Here is a 23,917-nt window from a genome sequence, read left to right on the forward strand (position 1 = left end):
AGTCTGTCTCAAAACTCAAATGGACTTGACCGTCACAAATCAGGAGTTTGAAATAAGAGCTACTTCAATACGTCTCTCAAAGCAAAAGAGCCCAGTTACAATCTCCACCCTGTTGTTCGCTCTCTTCACCCAAGTAAAGTTTGACAAGTTACTGAATCTCTGCCAACTTAAGGCTCAATACCTCTGACCATCTTAAAGATGAGTGTAGCTGTGCAAATAGGCGTTTGTTTGCTTTTTTTTCGTAGCTGAAATTTAGTAACGTCATCATTATCAGTACTTGAAAATACACTGAGAAACAATTCCCTGAATTTGCACTTATTTACAATCTGTGCATGTGTCCAGATGCATGGAAGCACACTGTGTGCGCATGTATCTGTCACAGCACATACGCTATGAGCAGTGCCTGTGTGTCTGCAGCATGTTGGCATGTAAGGTTATGCATTCGTGAGTTTCTCTGCAAGACCGTCCAACATGTGCTGTCATTGAGAAACACACTGAGAGGATTTGCTAAACTTAGCTCTTACTCCTGAGACACAGACATCCGCTGTGCTCTCTACAGCTTTGTGCAGGACACCTTTCAGGCTGGCCAATTAAACAGTGAGCAGCACAGTAGTTGGTCTCTGCAACTTACAGGGAGAACTGCAAGAATTAAAGCAACTGCTGGCCGTCTTATTTATGGTTGCAGTTCTGATCTTGAGATACCAGAGAAAATGCAATATTCTTATTTATAATGCCTTAGACAGTAACGCATAAAAGAATCTACTGCTCATTCAGAAATTGTCGAGAAACCCACCCTACTCAACAACAAATATTGCAAATGCACTCATAGCCCCTTCTCTTATTATTTACATTTAACTGGAAACCTTGAGTTTTGCAATGTCACAGGTCTCCCAAGGTTTCCATTTTACTGTATGATGTCATGAGGCTAAAAATGGGTGGAAAGTCTGCTCTTCTGTTACTCTTTAAAAGAGAGAACACCACAGCCACACCTGAGAGGAGGTACTGACCTCTAATCTCAAATCCACAGCCCTCTGTGCGTGCATCAGTGCGCTCACTGTGCATGTGCAGGGTGTTTGTTTAGCTTGCTTGGATTTCCATACCTTAGAGTAGGTGGATCCCGCTGAAGCAGCTACCTTTTCTCCAAAGAATCTTGATGCTGCTTCAGTTTTAAAGAAATTTACAAGGAAGCTGAGCAGGAAAGGCGATAAATGTATCAAGGAGAAGACTTCCACAGGTGAGCACTTTACATCTAAGGAAGAGGAGAGGTGAATAACAACACCCTCCTTTGTTTTACAGGAAATTTTCATAGGCATATAACTGGAAAGCAGGTTTGTGTACAAGTCACTACATATGGAGTCCACTCAAGGTCAGGAAAAGTTCTTTTTTGGTCACAGTGAGGTAAGCTGTCTGTAACTATTTGGCAAGAAAAATCTGCAAACTGTTTTTTTTTTTAGTGCTGTGACAGAGTCCTAGGTATACTTTAAATGTAATGTTTGGTGCTTGGTTGTATTCCCACATCTGCTCTTAGGGCAATTGTTTGTTGTAGGTCAGCAGTGGATACTGACAAAGTGCCTAGCCAGTGAAAATCATCCATCCACAAAGACTTGAATTAAGCCACAAACAAATATCCTTTTAAAAGACAAAATGAATCACTTACATCTCACATCTGAAGAGAGGAACAAATCATAATGCATTTTATGTAGCTGACAGTTTCTTAGAGGAATGGAAAACTGCTTGCTTTTGGCCAACTGTGCATTATTAAAGATTTGTTGCTCTGTGCGATTGACTCCCACCACATTCTTCAACTGGAGACAGGGCTGCAAGGGGATGACGTTCAGAAGGATATCCCAAAGGGCTACACTGCAAATCCCACTTCTATTTTTAGTTTAATTTTAAAAAAGTGTTTTTTAAAATTCTTCTGTCAGGGAGTGTAAGCTAATAAGGGTGACGAAGCAGTAGTGGGCCCTGGTCAAAAGTGCTGTAGAATAGTCTGGTTTAAAATATTTATCAACTTTTTTTTTAGTATATTACCATTGGAGGGAGGGAAATGTGGCTGCTGCTGTTACAGCTTTAACTAAACTGTTCTTCATTCAGGTTAAGTTTAAGAAGTAGTGGTTTAGGTTTAAATGTGCCCTTTTTCTTCTGCACTTAAGGCCACAAAGTGTGTTTAAACATGATGCCAGGGGTTGCTCAACAAGCATCCAAATGTGATGAGTTTGGAGTCAGACCCATCTCACTATTGCCAAGACCTGGTTTACTGCACCAACGCCTACGCAGAATATGCTGAAATATCTTGGGCACATCTCTGAGATGCCAGTGCCTTTAACAAAGTGGCAGTATTTGATTAAATATGAAAATACGCTGAAATACATAAAAATCCTCCAACTGGTGCAACAGAAGACTTGGACGCAGTCATGCAAATACCTTAAATTCTGCACACAGTGCCCATTTATGTTGGGTCCTGGCAGACTGGAGCCTTCATATATGCAGCTTAAAATGTCCCCCTGTCCTGGGTTTGGTTTTATCCAGTTTCTTCTAGTTTTCTGGCATAGTTAAAAGACATGGAAGTCTGGCTGGCAGCTTTAAATTGTAAAGGTAGGTCTAAATGTGAGCATGAATGGCTGTCTGTCTCTATAAATCAGCCCTGTGACTGACTGCCAAACCTGTCCAGGGTGGCTTCAGTAGTTTCGATGGCTGTTATACATTAGTTTCTATTAGTTTTTAATATTCATTTGTTTTAGTATTATTAAAGGACTCTCTATTGGCTGGCAGCCCTTGTAAATGCCATGACATTTACAGGTAAAAGATCAAGCTGAAGATACAACTGTCAGGGATTTCCTGTCTGGGACTACATGTCCAAGCACATTCGAGCTGAAGCAGATTGCAAAACACTCTACATTATTAAAACCATTCAGAGTAGCGACTTCCTGTTTCTTAACGCTGTGTGTGAAATTTTCAAGAAAGATTTAAGTAGCCTTTGATACCAAGTAGTATTATTATAATCACTGAGAACTTCATCATCTTTTTCCTATAGGTGACGCTCAGCTACTGTATATTTAAACCTAACTAAAGTTCCACAGATGCAAAAGGATCAGAGCTTCATCTCTCATTTCTTTGCTACGATATGGGGATGCTTCGGATGAGCATCTGCAGAAGTTACTGACTTACTAAAAAACAATAGCAAAGAAAAGCGAGCTGGTTATGAAACAATAATCTGTTTTTAATCATTTCATAAATGGGTAGAATTACCTTCTCTACTCTACAATTAAATCAATACCTCCTCTAAGTCTTTCGCCTAGTTAAAATCTTTTTGTGGCTTAAAATTCCAACTCTTCCATTTGTCTATTCAGGACCCCAGGCATAAGGGAAACTGTTAACCTTTAAAAGTGCAATTACTCTCAGTAGGCACAGAGAGTACAGGAAGGCTGAAAAGCACCAAGAGGAACTTTGACATGTGCCATACTATAATTTACAGATGCAAACACTCATTTTAGATTTTTTCCCCCAGTTTTCTATAAGTGAGCTTCAGTTGTGCAGTTGGTAGCAGATGTTGAAATGATTTTAAAAGACCAGATGCGATACTGAAAATGTCATCACTGTCTATAAAACACGTCACACCGGTGCAGCGTGGGAAGAGGTGTAAGTCATTTTCATCAGCTCCTAAATTCATGATGCCTCCTTATTAAAAAAAAAAGCACAAAACAAAACCTGACACATGGTATGCTTATGATTTTGGAGCTAATGAATGGGTTGTTTATTATCAGTGCCAGTTGCATCTAGTGCCAGACTACACACTTTCAGCATCTGAATGCAAAGTGACAAAAAAAAATAATATCAGTCTTCTTGTCCAACGCCTGGTAGAACAGGAAAGAAGCGCATGTGCATAATTTAGCTTTATTTTGCCTGAGTTTGTGCGATGAGGGAAAAGTGGACTTTGTGAAACGAGTCTGAGTAGAAACAGCATTTCCTCCTCTGCTTCTCATTCTGAAGTGGAGAGCATGATGGCAGAGCCAGTCAAGAGCCCCTTATCCGATCTGAAATGTTTTAATTGTACATCTCCTGCATAAGTAAGAGCAATTAACTCTCATAATCAGGAGCTGGAGTAAAGCCCTGGCTCGGATCCAACTGAAATCCTGCTCTTACGAGACACGTGTCATTAAAATCATCACTGAAATATGATCATCAGTCGTAGTGGTAAATCATGATTGCAATCCATACTTATGCAAAGCATGATGGGCTGCTGTTAGCCAGTGACAACACTCACTCTATATGACATTTAGCTTGTTGCAGTTTGAAGGCATATACATGTCTTTGTTAAAAAAAACAACAAATAATAAATAAATCATCAAGTCCATCAGTCATGACTTACAATTGAGGATGTTACAGTAGTAAACTATCATGAACTGATTTAAGTTATTATTTTTATTTATTTATTTATTTACAACACATATTTTAAACAAGATGGATTTCTCAGATGTCATGTTTTGCGATATTAAGTGAACATTTTGCATAGACTATCTCTGGTTTGCTCTCTACACAGAATCTCTTGATAAAAGTATTTGCAGGATGTGAGCAGACGTGACTGATTGGCGGTGTCTATACACTAAAGTCTCGTGCTGCTGTTATATCTTTGAAGTGTCAAAGCTATTTTTCAGAACACCGTGGTGACTGTTTTGTGTGTGTTATTAGTTTGAAAATGCTCAGAATACAAATGAGTGGTCAAGGCAAAACCATACACAATAGTAAAGGAAAATTCAAAGGACAAATAAAAAACATAACTTACTTCATTACTTCTTCTTGGTGCATAAAAGAAATAAAGTGCTTTGATTTAGTATTCCTCTGACTCTCTGAATAGAACAGATTCTGCATATCTATCTCGGACATTGCAATGTGATTCAGTAAAAATGCCATCTGTCTCGATGAGACATTTAGTCTTTGTACAGGACTTTATTTTCTTCCAAGAAGAAAAAAGAAAAAAAATCCTACTGAAATTACTCATTTTCACTTAATGTGTGTTTTGTAGAAATAAGCACTACAGTAAAGTTGTATTCCTTTGACCTTGTAGCATTTACAAAGAAAAAAAGAGGCAATTATTCCTCCTTTCTTAATTTGCTTAAAATATGTCCCGTAAATATGAGAACATACTAGCAGGGGTCCTATTATAAGTTGTGTAGCAATGACTTTGGTTTTAGTTAAAAGCATACTTTATTCGCATCCACCCATCCTCATCAGAGTCGCAGGGAGGCAGGAGCCTATCCCAGTTACTATAGGGTGAGAGGTGGGGTACACCCTGGACAGGTCACCAAGCTGACGCAGGGCTAACCCAGAAAGATAGACAGCCATTCACACCTATGGGCATGTTTAGAATCCTCGATTAAGCTAATGCCACTAATTGCATGTCTTTGGACTGTGGGAGTTAATTACTCAGAGAGGACCACGCAAACATGGGGAGAACATGCAAGCTCTACACAAAAACACCCTGGCCAGGTGGTGGAGTTGACCTCAGGACCTTCTTGCTTTGAGGCAACAGTGCTAATCGCTGCAACCACCAGCCACCATGCTGCCACCATGCTTTATCCATAATACTCATTCAACCAAACTTTAAAGAAGAAGAAGAAGAAAGTGTACTTTATTGGTCCCCGTGGGGAAAATCCCTCTCTGCATTTAACCCATTCACTCAGTGAAGCAGTGGGCAGCCACTGGGCGCCCGGGGAGCAGTGTGTAGGGACGGTACCTTGCTCAGGGGTACCTCAGGGTTGCTGTTCAGGGGAATCGAACCCCCGACCTTGATTGGGGTGAAAAATAAATAAATACAGACTGTTTGCTGATGTAATTGTCTACTTTTTGATCAGATCTGCTACTGTTAGCCTGACTGAACAGTGAAATTGGGATCCATGACAAAGTATATACCCATGATCTCACACTTCATCACTTGATGATGAACCAACTTGGTGTTTTGCTCGGACCTTAAACTTCAATTCACCACCTAAGCCTGCATGTTCCATGCAGACTCCAGAAAAAAACATAAAAAGAGCATTCATGCATCTTGTGTTGCACATTTGCAACTGAATATAAATACTCCAAAGCTCATTGTGCCATTCGTTCTCTGGCCCATTAGCGACAACAACAATTACTGTTAAACCCTAACCCACAGTTCCTGGGCTTTGATTTATCCTCTTCAGTTATATGCACAATAGCTACCTGATTAACTAATGAACATTAAACCAATAAGGAAACCATTTGATAGTAATTCTCTTACAAGCTGTGCACACCATTCTATTGCTTTATTTTCATCAGATTAAAAGAAACAGCTGTTCTAAATTTTACGCACTTGATGTTATTGCTCATCAAACAATAAGTTGTTCAGTTAAACATTTATTCAATTATAAAATGGCCATTTGGTTTACTGAATTTGTCTTTAGATAGCTGAGGTCAGCACAAATATAGTTTGCACATCTGAATGCAAATAGTAGACACTTGGAATTGCTTGAATTTTAACGTGCATGTCATTAAATTGCAAAACCAAATATTACAATTAAAAATAAAATCAGACTTGTGGTTATTTGCGGTGAAATTCAGCATCTGCACTGCAAACTGCAGTCAGGAGTGATTGCAAATGTAAGAATGGCTGGTATTTGTGTAGATTGGAAGGGGCAGTAGTAGTTGTGATAAGGGTGGGGCTTGGTGTTCTTAGCTTGCTCTTTTTTATAATTAGTGAGTGTTACTATTATTATTTTTCCTAAATCTGATAATATTACCATCTAGCTGTGGAATTCAAAGAAGATATCTTAATGATTTTATGAAATTTATTCTATGACAGCTTAAGACTTGCTCTCCAAGTGTGCCTGATCCATTTCGGTGTGTATGTGCACTGGATTAGGGCGGCTCAGGACAGATTAGTTAATTATAGACACCTGCAGTCTAAGCGTGGCTTGTGTTGTCAGGTGTTGCGGCATGAGGCGGGCTTGTTGCTGAGAGGAGAAAAAGGCGGGGCTAGGTCCGGAGTTGCACGAACAAATGCTTTGCCATGTGCTCTGACTCCATCTCTTCTCCTAGCTCATGCTCTGAGAGCAGCTCCGTAATTGGAATCCTCACTCTGTCTTATAACCAGCAACTCTGCAAACTGCGCGGAAAATAGGCCAACTTCTTAGAACAGCTATGTAGCCTTTGAATAAAAATCTCCTTTGATTCTCGCCAGTGTGACGACTATCAAAGTTGTTAAAATGCTCCTCTGATATCATGCACATCTCTGTAATCATCTTTTCCACCTAAAGTCAATCACTCCAACACTTTTGTTCTATCTTTCTTTTTAATTTGTTAAAATAAAGGCTGGAGTCCTGCTACCAATGAGTGCATGTAACATGTTCATGTCACCCTGTTAGACCAAAAGAACTTTCAGCAAGAGAACAATCAGACTGGGGCCAATCAATGTCGAAGCTGTGTTAAACACACGAGCTTCTGCAGATACCTCAAATAAACGCATAACCTGCTGCTGCTGTTGCTATGCTAAGTTTGCTTGATTTAAACACGGTAGAATTAGAGAAACATTCAGTGTTATGTTATTGGATTATAACAGACATATATAGGGTTTAATTTACTTTGATTTACTTTTTCCTTCAACAAAGTCATACAATCATCTCAGTCTTGTTGTTTTTAAGCTGTGACTCCGACAGACGCTCCCTGCATGCTAAAACTGCCTTTAAAATTGACGAGAGACACAAAATCTTACTCAAACACGAGTGTTAATTTGTGTCTGATTAAATATTCCAAAATGAAAATAACACGAAAGCTGCAATCAGTTTTTCCCTTATGCTCTAATAAACCAGCGTTATTCTGCTAAATAACTTCTCCTTCAAGCTTTTTTGCTGACTAATTTGGAAGTTTTTGTTTACTCTAAACTTCTTGCTTAATATTAATTGAGAATTTGACATAAACCCTTCAATTAATTGAACAAATGTACTAATGAAGCATGCGATTAACATTCAAGCGAAATCATGTTACAAATAAATCAGTTTGCAACAAGCCATAAGGCAGTACTAATAAGCGGGCCACATTTGATTAGCCATTATTAAATGCAGCACCTGATATAAATACATAGCAGCATGAGCCATATGAAGCTGAAAATTTCAAGGGGAAAAGACGGTAGCAGCACTGCTTATGTAAAACGGCCATGCTTATGATTTTACCTAATCTCCACCAAAATGTACATTTACATTTAAAAAACTGGTTAATAGAGCTTGTGAAGTACTCCTATTATGAAAGGTGTCAGCCATGAAAAGCAGGCTTTGAATGATGAAATCTACAGTACTGTCATTATGAGTAAAATGGGTTGTACAGAATGGTATTTGTGCAGCCCCTGAATTTGAAAGTATTAATTATATACTCTCGAATAGACTTTGCATATTTGCATTGCCCCAAGGACTTATACATGCAACCTTTCTGTCTCAAATACAAAGTAAACAAAAACAAAAAAACCCGCAAAAATAGAAGGGACAAAATAAAGATGGCGACGAGGATTTCCACTCTCTGGCTAATCTTAGCAAGGTGACTCCACCCCTCCTGTCTGGGAGGCTTCTGTCAGACCTCCAGGTTAGTCACCTTTATGCACCTTCCTGCAGCTGAATGAACGGGCATCTGTGATTGTGGATGTACATCAATTGCTAAAGAGGAAGTCATTTGCAGAATTTTAAGCACTGAAGGTGCTTTTGTGTAAAGGGAGAAAAACATACTTTTGGGGGGGCTTTGATTGGAGGATTTACCAATGCATGAGCCATGATTTTGTTAATTTTTTCACTGAAGTCAGTAGTTGTGTAGTGCCTCTCTACAAGTACAATTCCAACTTCAAGCAGCATACAAACCAACTGGTAAGCACAATTCGCAGGATGTAGTGATGTGGTGGTAGTTCATGAGATGAGTAACGGCAGTGAACGGTGTGTCTTCAAAATACTTTTTCATATGTTTTTTAGCAATTTTTGTGAAACTTTCCAAAGGATCATGCAACTTTATGCACGGGCTTGATGCATTATACAGTAAGTGCATTTAAGAAACAAAAGCTATAAGGACAATCTTTTGTCTGTTGTACAGCTACAGTAGACCTGCTGTCCTTGGTGATGTTTTAGTAGATAACGTTGTTTTTCATTGTTGCTGTTCTATTCTTCAGTTCGCTCTGAATCAACCTCACATTGAAGGGGTGTGTTTCTTTTAATGGTAAAAGCATAAAATTATTACCTAGCCTGCACTTTCCAGAAGACCTTTCACTTGTGAGGTCACTGTCCAACCCTGCTTACTCATTTTTCACATCCAATTATTTGTCCAGTGCTTTTGATTTTCTCCTTCTGCAGAAAAGAAGAAATTCGCTTTGAATACCAAACTATAGATTAAGTTAGCATTCACATGCATGCATAACAGTTTTAGGTAGGTAGTGGTGACACTTTGACTTTTCCTGGGAAGCCCTTGTCTGTTGCATAACTCAATCACTTGAATGCCTGAAGTGCTAAATTTATCCTCTTTAAAAGGCTTACATGTCATTAATGCCAGAGCACAGTGTATCAGACAGGCATGATTGACTTGGCAGTTGTTCTGTCCTTACCTTGCATGTTCCCTGCCCACTTACATGTCTTAGACAGAAGGGTTTTTTTAAATAATGAATCATCAAATATGCTATTGATTTAGCAGATATACATATATGACACATTACTGAAGCTTTGTCTTTCCTGTTACCCGTGAATTTTCATCTGCAGGATATTTAAAATACTTTAACTAGTAGGTGAAAAGGGATTTTTCTAGAGTTTATTGTTTTAAAACATCATTCCAGTTGTTCGTGTCATCAAGGTCATGGTTGCCCAAATGACACAGGCACGCGCTGTTGCATAACTGTGTACGTCTGTGCTCTACAGGATTTAAAGGCTGTACAGCTGAGAGTTGATCTTTAAGTCAAAGAGGCTTTACTCCAGACCACAACAAACCTGAGATACTTGTTGCTTCAGAGGCATCAAAAGGTAGTAAAATAAAGAAGTACATAGTCAGATGGATGAGCTCATTATCTGAAATTAACACAAAGCACCATGTCCAAGAAAATATCCTCAAAACTAAAAATGAATCAGTGAAGCAAATATATACATTTTGTATTTTTATACAATAGCTGCAGAAAACTCCAGCACTTAGCTAGCCACTTGCTCTTTTCTAGACTTGCTGACCACTCAAACACCTTTAAACCTCAAGTCAAAGTTACTCATATATTTAAACAGAGCATTGCTCTCTGTTTAAATTAAATATAGAGGTAGTATTTTACCCAGAATAGCATCACCATTTAACTCAGTATGTATGTCTTCCAACTGTGAAAGGAAACTAGAATATTCCCACACAGCCACAGGGAGCACATTCATACTCCACATAGAAAAGCTCCCGGAGACAAGAGACTGATCAGCAGAGGCGAACCAAGAAACATGTCAGAAGCATAGAAGCATCAATCCATCCAGCCATCTGTTCTCTTAACAGCTAGTATTTCAGCATACTCTCTATGGACAAAAATACTGGGTCACCCTTGGGCTTAGTCCTTGAATTCAGGTGTTTTCAGTCTTCTTGCTACCATGTGATGAAACCAACCCTCTTGCCATGTTGTCTGCCCTTACAAATTTTATAAAAGCATGAGTCATTTTAAAGAGCTCACTGAATTTGAGTGAGTTACCATAAGAGGATGCTACCATTGCAAACAGTCAGTTTGTGAAATTTCTTCCCTGCCAGATACTCTCTGTTAACTGTGAGTGGTCTTACTGCAAAGCAGGAGAACACACAGAGTGCGGAGTTACATAGTGGACAGTGAAGTCGCCACAGCTCTGGTGACTCATTGAATGCAGACTAATAAAACCTCCTGTGGTTTTAGCATCAGCACAAAAACCGTGCATCAGGTGCTTTCTGGTATGCGTTTCCATGACTGAGCAACTCCTGTGGGTGTAGTGTGTCGGTGACCCAGTGCTTTTGTCCAGAAGTGTAATATCAATTACAAGCACAATTTCTTCCTTATTTTGCCAGCTTTTCCTCGCAGATTTTGAACCTGCAACACACTGGGTTGTATTCATGTTACTTCTTCTAACTGCAACTTCCTTTGGCTGTTGAAACTTGAGTGTATACAGTAGATGGGCATGAGCCCCCTCTACGGTGTCAATCAGTTGCAATGAGGAGCAACTGGATATGGGGGGACAGTGAGATTCATAGAGCCCATCATCATCTGTGCTGACCGTTACTGCATTAGCAGTAGTTGCTAGTACAGTGACAACAGCATTATCTTTAAGTGGCTTTCAACTAACCTGCCCAAGGACATTTCGTGCCTTCTCATCTATTCACACACTACTGTTTTTATATATTTTCAGTATGTGAGATTGCATTAACACGTGCGGACATCGCACTTGAGTGTTCCTGCATTTCAGCTATAATTACAATTTATCTGAGTGCAATCTAAACATTGATTATGTGTTCTCTTAGCTACAAATCAATGCAGTTTTGTTTACTAAGCATTTGTTCTGCTTTACACTAAAAACATAGTAGTGTGGCGGAGATGTCATGATGGGTCTCAATTATTATTATAACATCTTCCTTCTTTACCTGTTCCAGTGCCAACAAAATGCAGAAGCAAGTTGAGGTCAGGATGGATGAGAGCCATCTGGGACCAGGGGTAGACCCACCTGAGAATCCATGTGGAACCCTCTGTGATAAGATTATGAAGAACATGGTTCTCACTCTCACCATCCTTGGTAAGTTATTTATTTACATTCATTCCTCCACGATATGCTTTTATTCATGGTTACATTTACACTGTGCAGTTTTAGGCTGTCCAAGACCTTTAGCTTACAGATGTGAAAAAACACTGTAACTGTCCCTATTGGATACATGCTTCATGGGTGATTTTAAAACAGAGTGAGAGAAATTGTGTTCTAGATGAACGGCAGGTTTCCAAGTGCAGATGGAAAAGTGCAGGTGTTGTCAGCAGGAGGGCAACGATAGAAATCTGCAATGAGGATTGAGTTTCCAGCAGTTGTTATAGCCTGTGAAGTGACCCTATAAATAAATAAATAAATAAATAAAAGCAAATAAAGCCTCACATCCTGTAAGGTATGATGCCAGGTTAATAAAATGTTATCAGATCTTTTTTTTTTCCAGTCTGTTTTATTGGGCTCTTCTATGACAGGGAACTTATTAAAATACATATAGGTAGTGTAATCATCATGATGGTATTTACACAAACTTAGATTCATCTGGATCATCATGCAAGGTATGTCGACATACCAATCCATCACTGTGTGTCAACTGCCAAACGCTGCCCAGAGAGTACAGAAGGAACTTCTTCCTTCCATTTTTCTTATGAGACCAATGTTTTGGTGCGTGATGGAAGAATATTAAAAAAAAAAAAAGCTATAGGATATTTCGACTGTCATAGCCATCACTGTTCTCCTCATGCTGCAAAAGCTTTGTGTTGTGTAAATGGAACTATCGTAAACTGTACTGGGCACTTTTTGAGAACAATCTGTAAAGGAAATTTTAGGCAAAAAGAAAATATTGAAAAACAACTAAACAAACAAGAGACGCCGCAAGCACGGTGCCATGTTAACGTCATTCACAGATATTTTCTGATTAGAAGTCCCCATTAAAGTACACAGAGTCTATTGACCTTCTTAGTACAAAATCCAACTAAACAAACCAATACCTTTCCTATTAAATAAATAAATACAATTCTATTCAATGGAACCTCCTGTTGTTGATCCCACATCTGATCAGCTGTTAGAGCAGATAAGAGGCAGGTGTTTCTCATCGTGTGCCCCGAGGTTACGCAGTCAGGGGAGAATGGCAACACCTGGCTCCGACCAGTGAAGCAGCTGCAGTTGACCTTTACTGCATTTCTAGAAGAAAATCACCTTTGGGGAAAAAGAGGGAAAAAAATCCCCTCCACTCAATGTAAAAAAAGCAGCCAATATTTTTTTCCCTTTTTAATTCTTGCTCTATCAGTGCTCTCACTGTGTGCTCCTGAGTGCCATTTAAATGCATAAATGTTCACAGCTTCTTTCTTGATGTTAAACTAGCAGGCAGCCATGACAGCCTAGGTTGTATTGCATTTAGACTGCCGTGCAAAACGCTAAAGTAGGAACTAACTTTGAAACGTAATTTCAGTGTATAAGAAGAATAGTTTACAAGCTTCAGTAACTTTTATGTCATCCTTTGGAGCTTTTTCCCTGCAAACTTTTTACAGATGTACGGTAATTGGAAAAATATTTAGACTGAAGTCAAGGTGATAACATTTTTGGTGTCATTACTTTATTAGCTGCTGTAAGGTGAAAAATAAGCAACCTTATTAAGTCTGATTTTTCACACTTTGTCACACTTTATCACCTTTCTACAAGTAATACTATGACACAGTGACTGTGGGAGGACAGGTGATGTTAAACAAATGACTGGCTCTGTGTTTGATTTTTTCTTTTTTATTTGTTGTCTCAGGTGTGTTTCTGGGTTCCATCTCCGGAATGCTTCTGCGGCACATATCACCTCTCTCTCCTGATGTTATAATGATCATTGCTTTTCCTGGAGAGATCCTAATGAGGATGCTGAAGATGCTTATTTTGCCTCTTGTTGTTTCCAGTCTGGTCACAGGTGGGTGAGGCACAGTAACTCGAACATACGATGTTCTGCTGAATTTGCTGACAACTGTCGTGAAATGAGGTCAACGGTGCTACTTGTTACCTTGGAGTTGAGTCGCAACAGCAGAGATGTGAGAGTGGGTGTATTTTTTTTCCTGGTAAACTGGGGAAAAAATGATCTTAAAATTGCTTTTTTTACATTTTGGCAAAAGAAAAAAAAGAAGAAGAAGAAGAAAAAGGGGGGGGGGGGGAGCAGTGGGAGGAAAAAGAGCCACAGAACAGATTTTGTTGATTTCATACTGCACAAGTACACAGGTGTTACTGTTTTTCTACACTGGGATCTATTTTTAGTGAATGCATGAGCCACAGTCTGTTACTGTGCAAAGAAAAAAATAGAGCTGAAAGTCGCATTGGTGTGAAGCATAGAGACACAGTTACAGTAAGTTCCCTGTGAGCCAGGTGTTTTTTTTAACAAGCTGAGCAGAATGACTGTAATATAGGATTGTGTTTGACCTTTTTATGCCTTATAGTTGTGTTATAGCTTTATATTTATTCATTTCAAAAATATCCGAGGTTACAACATGAGATATCAAATTACTTTTAAGAAAACTAAATATTGCTGACCAATATATTAGCAAATAATACTAGCAAACTGATACTGTATCAGTCTCTAGTTAAAAGATTCAGTTCTGTGGCACAATGTCTTTTTTTGTACACCCCATCATTATTTACAGCAGTTATGTTTCCCTAAGTTTTAGTTTTAGTTGCAAAATGTGTTCTCTCAGACTGATACGGTGCTTTTATTATGGCCACAGCTGCTTTAAACTAGCAATACCAATAAATCAAATGAGTTTTTATGTTTCTATAATGGTTAATCCATCAGTGTGTGCATGCTCTTAAATCCAAATTATATTTTTAATTATAAAATCTAATAATTTGTTTGTTGATGTTAGTGTTTTAGTAAACATACAGAAAATAGTAAAGCACATGATTATTATCATTATTTTTTTTATATCAAGATGCATTTATTTACTTCCATTCCTAAAAAGCAAACTTTAGTTTTATTGGTTGAATGTTATGCTTGATAATGTCAGACTTCTCAGAGAAGTTTGGCTCAAATTCGGGTAGAAAAACACGAATTCAGTTTGTTGTTTGCCTAACAAATAGCAATATAATTATTACGTTTTAAATGTGTTTTTTTACAGATGTCTGAAATATTTGTGATTTCTTAGTTTTATGATACTTGGTTTAATAAATTTGTTAAGCACTGTAAGTTTGCTCATACTTAAATGGCAGTTTTACAGTAAGAACATTAACCCTTTATTCCTACACACCTCCTGATTTTGCCACCGCAGTCGCATCCATCAGTAAAAGGTTACTTAGTCCTCACCTTTATCTTATGATGAAAACATGTCATGCTAGATGGCACTCTTTACTGCACTCATTTAAACATCAATCATTGGCAAGTTCAGAGTTTGAGACTGTCACAGCGCAGCTGAGCTGTTCTAATGGCATTCTGTGACCTAACTCCTTGCTGGACTTCATACTTAATATTTCTAAATCACTTGATTTATTTCCCATCTGTATGTTATCCTAATGTATCTGAAAGTGGACTTTAGAGCTCACATGCCACATGCTGCTCTTTTTGGAAGGACTTTAGCAATTTGGTTACAGTAGCCGATTAATTTAAACAGATTAATTTAATGACATCTTAGTGCCTATTTTGATTCATTATTGTCATTCTGAGTAAATATTATTATATCCTGTAAAACATACTTTGCCAACAGGACTAGCTGGTTTGGATGCCAAATCCAGTGGGCGACTAGGCACCAGGGCCATGGTGTACTATATGTCGACAACGGTGATTGCGGCTGTCCTAGGAGTGGTCCTGGTGCTGGCCATCCATCCCGGGAACCCCAAGCTTAGGGCCAATCTTGGACAGGGAAAGAAGAACGACGATGTGTCCAGTGTGGATGCTTTATTTGATCTCATCCGAAATCTTTTCCCAGAGAACTTAGTGCAGGCCTGTTTCCAGCAGGTAGGAGTTTCACAGATGGTCTTCGTCCACCGCAAAAATGTGATTCATATGTCAGTTCCTCCAACTGATTCTTGTTTTCTTTGCTTGCTGTCCAGATCCAGACAGTAACCACCAAAGTACCAGTACCCACTAACAGGACCAGAGCACCTCCGCAGTTCACAGTCAAAAGGTCACTTCAGTTCAAGAGTGGGATGAATGTCCTGGGTAGGTTTGAAAGCACGCCCAGTGCATAAATGGAATCACTTAGCAGGGTTACTGATGTAAAACAAAAGTTCTGTTTTAAAAAAAAGTTCCATCATCAAAGGGAAACATTCAGATAACACAAAGGCATCGATTGGCATCTGTGTCTGCAAACACAGATTTTTGAGCTCCTCACCAGGGGCGCCTAATGTAGGGTGTCTCCCTCTCCATTGTGCTCATGTTTATTAACATTATTACCAACTTAGGAAAGACTTATAACTTTACATTGGCTGAATTTTCTTTACACACTTTAATTTGTATTTAGTTTGCATTTCATTTCATTAATGCTATAACTAAATGCTCTAGTTGGTATTTTGAACATTCCCAACACCTAGGACAGCCTTTCATTCTGTACAGTACTTAAAATGAATGATTGGTTGCCTGTCACTTTAGATTTAGTCTACAATACATACAAATGTACTTTATATATTCTAAAATTAGGTATTGTACATAGCAGAATGTTGCTTTGCTGTCTAGTAATATGTCTGAATAATTCTTCCTCCGAGCAAGTAAAATGATTAACTTTCTATTAATTTATACTAAATTATCATATTCCGTGTCTTACAGGTTTAATTGGATTCTTTGTTGCTTTTGGAGTTATTATGGGGAAAATGGGCGAAAAGGCCAAGCTAATGTTGGAGTTTTTCAACGTACTCAATGAGATTGTTATGAAGCTCGTTGGTGCAATTATGTGGTAAGTTCAGTTCATCACAAGCACTGTTCCACACAAGGTTAAAACAGCTGCAGGCCCCAATTTTTAAAAGGTAGAAAAAAGCTATCAGAACTTAAAAGTACATGCCCCCCACCTGCAGTTCACCCCACTCCATTTTAAGCCCCTAACACTAAAACGCCACTCCCTGAAGGGATATTCCTAATGCATTTCAACAGGTTGCGTTGGTTTCCATAATAAGTATTTTTGCTCTTTAATACTTTCATTATCTGGATTGAAAAGCCCAGTGATTGGCCTAAAGCTTCTATTGTGGGGAACATTAAAGCTTGAAAAGAGACTCTCGAGTAAATACAGGAGCCTTGTACACTATCAAACCACTTGAATAACAACATGCTGCTAAATCAAAGCAAAACTGTGTTGCCTATTCCTAACAATTTATTCTCTTTTATATATATATATATATATATATATATATATATATATATATATATATATATATATATATATATACATATATGTGTGTACAGCATGAAGCAACTTGTTGTAGGATCTAAGCTGAATGCTATATAGTCAAAGGAGCTTGCAAAGAAAAGCGTCTGGACTTCTTTAAGTTGCTTGAAGACGTTTCACCTCTCATCCGAGAAGCTTCTTCAGTTCTAAGGTCAAATGGTGGAGAGTCCCAGATATCTCACCAGACTCTCCACCATTTGACCTTAGAACTGAAGAAGCTTCTCGGATGAGAGGTGAAACGTCTTCAAGCAACTTAAAGAAGTCCAGACGCTTTTCTTTGCAAGCTCATTTGACTACAATGACCTGGATGACTGAGAACCTTCACAGACATGAATGCTATATACTATATTTTCCTGTGCCTGACATATTTGTAACCAAAATACACACTCTGTCTTCAGGTATTCCCCTGTTGGTATTGCTTGCCTCATCTGTGGAAAAATCATCTCTATTGCTGACTTGGAGGTGGTTGCAAGACAACTGGGAATGTACATGGTTACTGTGATAGTGGGCCTTATCATACATGGAGGAATTTTTCTTCCACTGATATATTTTATAATAGTAAAAGAAGACCCCTACAAGTTCTTCATGGGAATATTCCAGGCTTGGGTCACGGCACTGGGAACAGCGTCCAGGTATGGGGAATTTTGCATCTGTTTGTGTTGAACATTGTAGAATTCAGACTCCTTGACCCTCAGAGGACCACAGTATCCCTGTCTAGAAATCAGGCTTTGTTTTTCAATGTGATATATGCTTTTATAAATACTTTTATAAATACTCCATCACAGATGCTAAATAATCAGGGCAACCGTTTTTTTGGAGTGATAACTATGGAATTAGCTTGCTAGCAACACTTTCTCACTTTGCCTCCACATGGAATATCTCCATGTTTTATTAATGGCACCAGATACACGCTTCCCTCTACAGCGGTGAGCTCAGCTTTTTCCCAGTTCCTTCCAGCTCACCATTCCACAACCTTAGAAGAAAGAAGCCACGCAAGTTTGGAGTCACAGCTGTGGTTATTTCTATGATATTCTGTCTTAAATTCAAACAAGTTAAAGTTTTTGATTGTTTTCAAAAGTAAAACGCCTGAAAGACCTTATATGAATCAAATTACCATAGTTTGGAGTAAATTATTTTCATTTTGAATGGAAGAATGGTGCAATTAAATTTAAAAATCAATGGAATATAAAGAGTGATTCAGGCAAATTAATTCTCAACAGACAGTCTATTATTTGTTGCAGAGTTCTTTATTCCTACACGTTTATAGTGTCAAATTGGGTGCACAATTTCCAAGCTGAATCTCATTCTCATGTCATATTAACAAGCTTCGTCTTGTTTTATTTGCCACAGTGCTGGTACCTTGCCTGTTACGTTCAGATGCTTAGAGGAAAACCTGGGCATTGACAAGAGAGTGACACGCTTTGTCCTCCCGGTGGGAGCTACAATCAATATGGATGGCACAGCACTTTATGAGGCTGTTGCTGCCATCTTCATCGCTCAGATGAATGGCATCAGCCTCGACTGGGGCCAGATTGTTACCGTAAGGTAAGCCTACAGTCCTCCTATCCATAGGACACAAGGAGTCCCTCTGTTCTTTGATTAGTATAAAAGCATTGTCAGTCATGCTGTAGCCTACACAGTCACCATTTCTCAACCCAAACTGGGGAGACAGGGGAGAACGTCCACACTCTTGTAAAAGCTTGTCCTATGGACATGGTGTCCAAATTACTAAAACACATTATTTCTTTTATTGCATTATCCCTCTTCACTTTACAGGAAAAGTCATTGTGTAGAATAAGGTTGTGGTTTAAATTTACTTAGACAGTGTACACTCTTACAGTTCCCAGTTTCAATACTTAGTTATCAAAATACTTTTGTCATCATAAAACCTTTTGTAGAGATAGTATAGGGTGTTAGCTGTGTACAGATAGTAAGGATGTGTGTGTATTAAAACCTTACACTTGAAAATTTCTCCTATTTAGCATGACAGCTACCTTGGCCAGTGTTGGAGCAGCTAGTATCCCGAGTGCTGGACTTGTGACCATGCTTCTGATCCTAACAGCAGTAGGGCTGCCCACTCAGGACATCAGCCTCCTGGTTGCTGTCGACTGGCTTCTGTGAGCGCCACATCAACACTGCTATCATGACAAAAGCATGCAGACATATTCTAACACCATTCAATGTTCTTACTTTTTAAATTTTATGTAAGCAGTTTTAGATGTTACAATAATAAGGACAAATCCTTCCCGCTATATATTATCACGTGTAGTCAAATAAGTAATCTTTTTTTTTTGTAAATTTCCCAAGCATATGTGCTAAAGTAATCATTTTATTTGTATGTACACATTTTTGCTAATATTAAAAGAGTAGAGTGCCTGTTTTACTGGCCTCTAACATGTGTAATCACTGTTATAACTGTGGTTGTTATGGTTTTAAGTTCTTTAATGAAAAACCATTTAATTGAGTCACACAGTGAAATATTTGTATTGTTTCAGAAAACACATAACCACAGTAAATGTCTAAAGTTCTAGCACCTACACATTTGCTCCATGAAAAAGTATTTTCCCCTTTCCTTAGATCTTTTTTGTTTGTTTGTTTGTTTGTTTGTTTGTTTGTTTGTTTGTTTGTTTGTTTGTTTGTTTGTTTGTTTGTTTGTTTGTTTGTTTGTTTGTTTGTTTGTTTGTTTGTTTGTTTGTTTGTTTGTTTTGGGGGGATTTGTCACACTTCAGCATTTCAAATCTTTAACAAATTTAAACAAAGATAACTGGAGTAAAAGTTTAGTTTTAAAATGATCTTTCATTTATTAAGAAGAAAAAAGCTATCCAAATCTACCTACCTACCTACCTAAACCTAATAACTGGCTTTGCCACCCTTGACAGCAAGAGTCTTTCACATTGCCTTGGAGGAATTTTGGCCCTCTCTTCCCTGTAGAATTATTTTAATTCAGCTATAGTGGATGGTTTTTGAGCATAAACCGCCTGTTTAAGATCATTTCAAAGCATCTAAATGCATCTAAAGAGTCCAGACTTTGACTAGGCCACTCCAGAGCCTTCATTTTGCATTCAGAGGTTGTTTTCTTTCTTTTTTTTTAGCTATTCAGAGGTGCTGCTCAAGGTAGCTTGAGCTTCAGGGCATGAACTGATGGACCATACGTTCTCCTCCTGTTTTTTCTGGTAGAGAGCAGAATTCATGGTTCAGTTATGACATGTTGTCCAGGTCCTGAAGCAACAAAGCTGCCCCAGGCCATCAAACTACCACCTCCACCACCATGTTTAACTGTTGGTATGATGCTCTCGTTATGAAATGCTGTGTTAGTTTTATATCAGATGCAATGGGATTCAAAGCTTCCAAAGACTTTCATCTCATCAGTCCACAGAATATTTTCTCTTAAGTCTCCATCAAGATGATTTTTATGTTGTCTTTGGTCAGCAGGCGTTTTTCGCCTTGGAACTCTCCCATGTATGGCATTTTTGCCTTTTTTTCACTGTTGCAACTTGAACTATGTCCTTAACTGAGGCATATGAAGACTGTAGTCCTTTAGCTGTTGCTCTGGGTTCTTTTATGACCTCCTGAGAGAGTGGTTGATGCACTCTTGGGGTAATTATGGTCAGCCCGCCACTCCTGGGAAGCTTCAGCACTGTTCCAAGTCTTCTCCATTTGTGGATAATGACTCTGACTGTGGTTTACTGAAGTCCCAAAGCCTTAGAGATGGCTTTGGAACTCTTGATAGGTGTCAGTGACTTTGTTTCTAAGTTGCTTCTTTATATCATGGCTTTTATTTATGAGCTTTCTTGATTTATCAGGAGTGGCAGGAATGAGGCCTCAGTTTGACTAGTGAAACTGAACCCTGCTTTACCAAAAATGTGGTTAATCACATTTAATTCATGATTTAGCAAGGGGAATTGTTATGTTTTCATAGAGGCCAAATTAGGTTTAGGTTTAGCTTTTTTCCCTTGATAAAATGAATCATCATTTAAAACTCCCTAAAAACAAAATAAAGTGATTTTATGTAAGGAATGGAGTATTTTAAGAATCTTGGAGTATTGTTCACAAGTGGTGGGAGAGAGGAGCAGAAATTTGACAAACTAATTGGTGCTGCTGTAACAGTCCATTGTTGTGAAGCGAGAGCTGAGCATAAAAGCAAAACTATAGATTTATCATTTGCTCTACGTCCCAACTTTCACCTGTGGTCACAAGCTCTGGATTGTCACAAACACTGAGATCACAAATACAAGTAAGGAAATGAGCTTTCTATGAAGGCTGGCTGGTTCAGTCATTCAGGAGGGGCTCGGAGTAGAGCTGCTACTCCTCGAGAATGAGCCAGCTGAGGTGATTTGAGCTGACAAGGATACCTCCTGGGCATCTCCTGGGTGAGGACCGAGGGAGGCACCAGGGTAGACCCAGGCCTGTATATGCCTCGGTGTTCCCCCAGAACTGAAGGAGGTAGCTGGGGAGAGGGAGATATGAGTGTCACTGCTTAGATTGCTGTCCCCACAACCTGGCCCCAAATAAGCAGTAGACAATTGATGGATGCATGCATGGATGGTGTTTTTATTCATCTAGTGCTTTTTTCTTTTTGTTTTTTTTAACATGTAGGGATCGTTTCCGTACCTCTGTTAATGTGGTTGGGGACTCCTATGGAGCAGGCATCGTGTACCACCTTTCCAAAGACGAGCTTGACTCCTTTGACGCCCAGCAGGTCCGGATGGACGACTTTGAGATGGCAAAGACACAATCGTTCTTTGAAAATAACACCAACCAGAATATGTACGCTCACCACAACTCAGTGTTGATAGACGACTGCAAGGTACATTTCACGTTAACGGACATAGAGACCTGTATGTAGCGCATCCTTCCCAGCTGTGTGTTTGTCTTTCTTTTTGTGTCTGTTACTCTTTTCTCTGTGGCTTCCTATGTTGGCATATTGGTGTCTGTGTGAATAGTAAAAGTCATTCTTGACTGAAAAATGTCATCTTTAAAGTGGTGAAAAGCTAAATAAATATTTTTTTTATATTTATTTATTCACCTGTTGATCATATGAAAAAGCAGTTTTTGTGATACCAGGTTTATCAAAATTTGTTCACTTCTACATCATACATTGTTCTTATTGTTTATAAAAACTGAATCAGTTTATTTTAAAGGCTCAACACTAATCTAATTCATTGTCTCGTACATGTGGCATATTTTTCTGTTTTATTTCATTTGCTTACTTAATTGGACATGTATTTATGGTAGCCCTGACCAAATTATTAGTTCTTACATTTTTAACCATATTTTCAAAGTGATTTTAGCCAGTGGTATACATAAAGACTGCTGTTTTTTCCATATCATCATCAATCATCCAAAGTGATGCATTCATTTAAGAAATGCCTGTTTCATGCCTCCTGTCTATACTGTAGCTAGATTTCTAAACAAACAACAGAAAAAAAAATTATTCACGTTCATTGCCTGTATAGTGATGAATATCATTATTGTAATTTGGTTGGGGAGAGAATCCATTAAATACATGGCCAACTCTGGAAAAATGACTTAATGTACTTGTCTATCACTGCATGACAACGTGTTTTTGTCTGTCGGGGACTAACTAAACTCAGCCCCAAGGTCAATGGCCAACATGTAATGAAGCAATGGTTTCTCTGCTCCCAACCACTGACAGTCTGTCAGTAACAGTGCCTTGGTCACAACAGTTAGTTGTTCTTGATAATTGCTTACAGGTCACCATGGGCAAAAATGGCAACACTGCAGAATTCTCTCTTGTTGAGGAAGACCCATGGAAATGCGGGTAAAGCAGATTCAGATGCCGCTGCACCTTACATGAGTATTACTTTTACCTTCTGCCGACACAACTGCAAAAATACAAGCGACGACAAAAAGCAATCATATTAAGAAGAAGACATAAAAGAAAAGAAAAGAAAGCATTAAGGGGAGGTTAACAGGAGTCGGACAGATTTTGAAAATACCTTTATCCATCTGGGTAACTGAATGGATCAAATCTTCACCCTAGATCAGATCTTGTGTTTGTATAACTTCTGCACAAACTGTAATAAACTTCCATGCACTTGTAGAGACAACATTCAGTTGACAACACTCAGGGCCTTACTTGGTGCTGCTGCAAGCTACCTGTCCTGTCAACGCAAACAAATTCTTCTACTCTGTGCAACATGTCATGTTTCTTTTGTACCAAACCATTTTCTTTGTAGCTTAAAGGAGGGTGTGTGACTGATGGCCTTGCTGCTTAACTTATATACGAGGAGCATGTGATATAAAAGGCATCAGAATCTGACAGATTTTATTGCTGAATTGTTGATACCATCAGCGGTTTCACAATTTGTAAGCTTATGGCAAAGAAAAGAAAAGAAACCAAAGCAAAGAGTGTCTTGTTGTTGAATTGCAGAGAAAGGTCATGGCAGTTAAACCTTGAATCACCTTTGACTGTTCAGCTCATGGGATTATTCCCTGATGTCACACACAAGGTCAGAGCTGATAAGTGAAGATTAGGATTTAAAAGCAGAGAGCGTGGCCTCTAAATGTAGCAACACAAAGTACAGAATGTGTTGCTGAGAGTAAAGCTCAAATAGATTACATAAAGGGTGTCCTCCCAGTTATTTATCCATATGTTTGTTTCTTTGTTTTTTGTATGTATGTCCTTAATGTATGGATAACTGAGTTTCTGTTAATAATCAAAAGTCTGCTGTGTCCTAGAAATCATGTGTGTACGAGTGTGTTTCTGACAGAGAGTGGGGGAGATTAACGAAAAGAAAAGGAACAAAAAACTGGAGGTTTAATGAGAAGAAGTGGGGATGTCTCTCAAACTCTCAACAGACCAGTGCATTG

The 23,917-nt window shown here is 38.7% G+C and overlaps 1 protein-coding gene across 1 annotated transcript; it reads left to right on the top strand.

The window, feature by feature from the left end:
- Nucleotides 1-1,070: 1,070 nt before the first annotated feature.
- On the top strand, nucleotides 1,071-23,882 carry slc1a2a (solute carrier family 1 member 2a). The gene is made up of 12 exons (XM_080884754.1): nucleotides 1,071-1,234; nucleotides 11,611-11,750; nucleotides 13,486-13,638; nucleotides 15,413-15,663; nucleotides 15,759-15,867; nucleotides 16,471-16,597; nucleotides 17,482-17,715; nucleotides 18,434-18,628; nucleotides 19,066-19,200; nucleotides 21,680-21,890; nucleotides 22,798-22,865; nucleotides 23,786-23,882. The coding sequence occupies exons 1-12, from the start codon at nucleotides 1,209-1,211 to the stop codon at nucleotides 23,832-23,834; spliced, it is 1,698 nt and encodes a 565-aa protein (XP_080740880.1). The 5' UTR covers nucleotides 1,071-1,208; the 3' UTR covers nucleotides 23,835-23,882.
- The last annotated feature ends 35 nt before the right edge of the window (nucleotides 23,883-23,917 follow it).

Source organism: Rhamphochromis sp. 'chilingali', assembly GCF_963969265.1.
Source record: "Rhamphochromis sp. 'chilingali' genome assembly, chromosome: 6".
Classification (NCBI taxonomy): Eukaryota; Metazoa; Chordata; class Actinopteri; order Cichliformes; family Cichlidae; genus Rhamphochromis; species Rhamphochromis sp. 'chilingali'.

Bases quoted from the DNA above. Each gene is read 5' to 3' on its own strand.
- slc1a2a (XM_080884754.1), top strand. From the start codon at position 1,209: ATGTATCAAGGAGAAGACTTCCACAG. The intron at 19,201-21,679 runs GTGAGCGCCACA...TTTAACATGTAG, and splicing joins GTTGCTGTCGACTGGCTTCT to GGATCGTTTCCGTACCTCTG. The intron at 21,891-22,797 runs GTACATTTCACG...AATTGCTTACAG, and splicing joins TGTTGATAGACGACTGCAAG to GTCACCATGGGCAAAAATGG.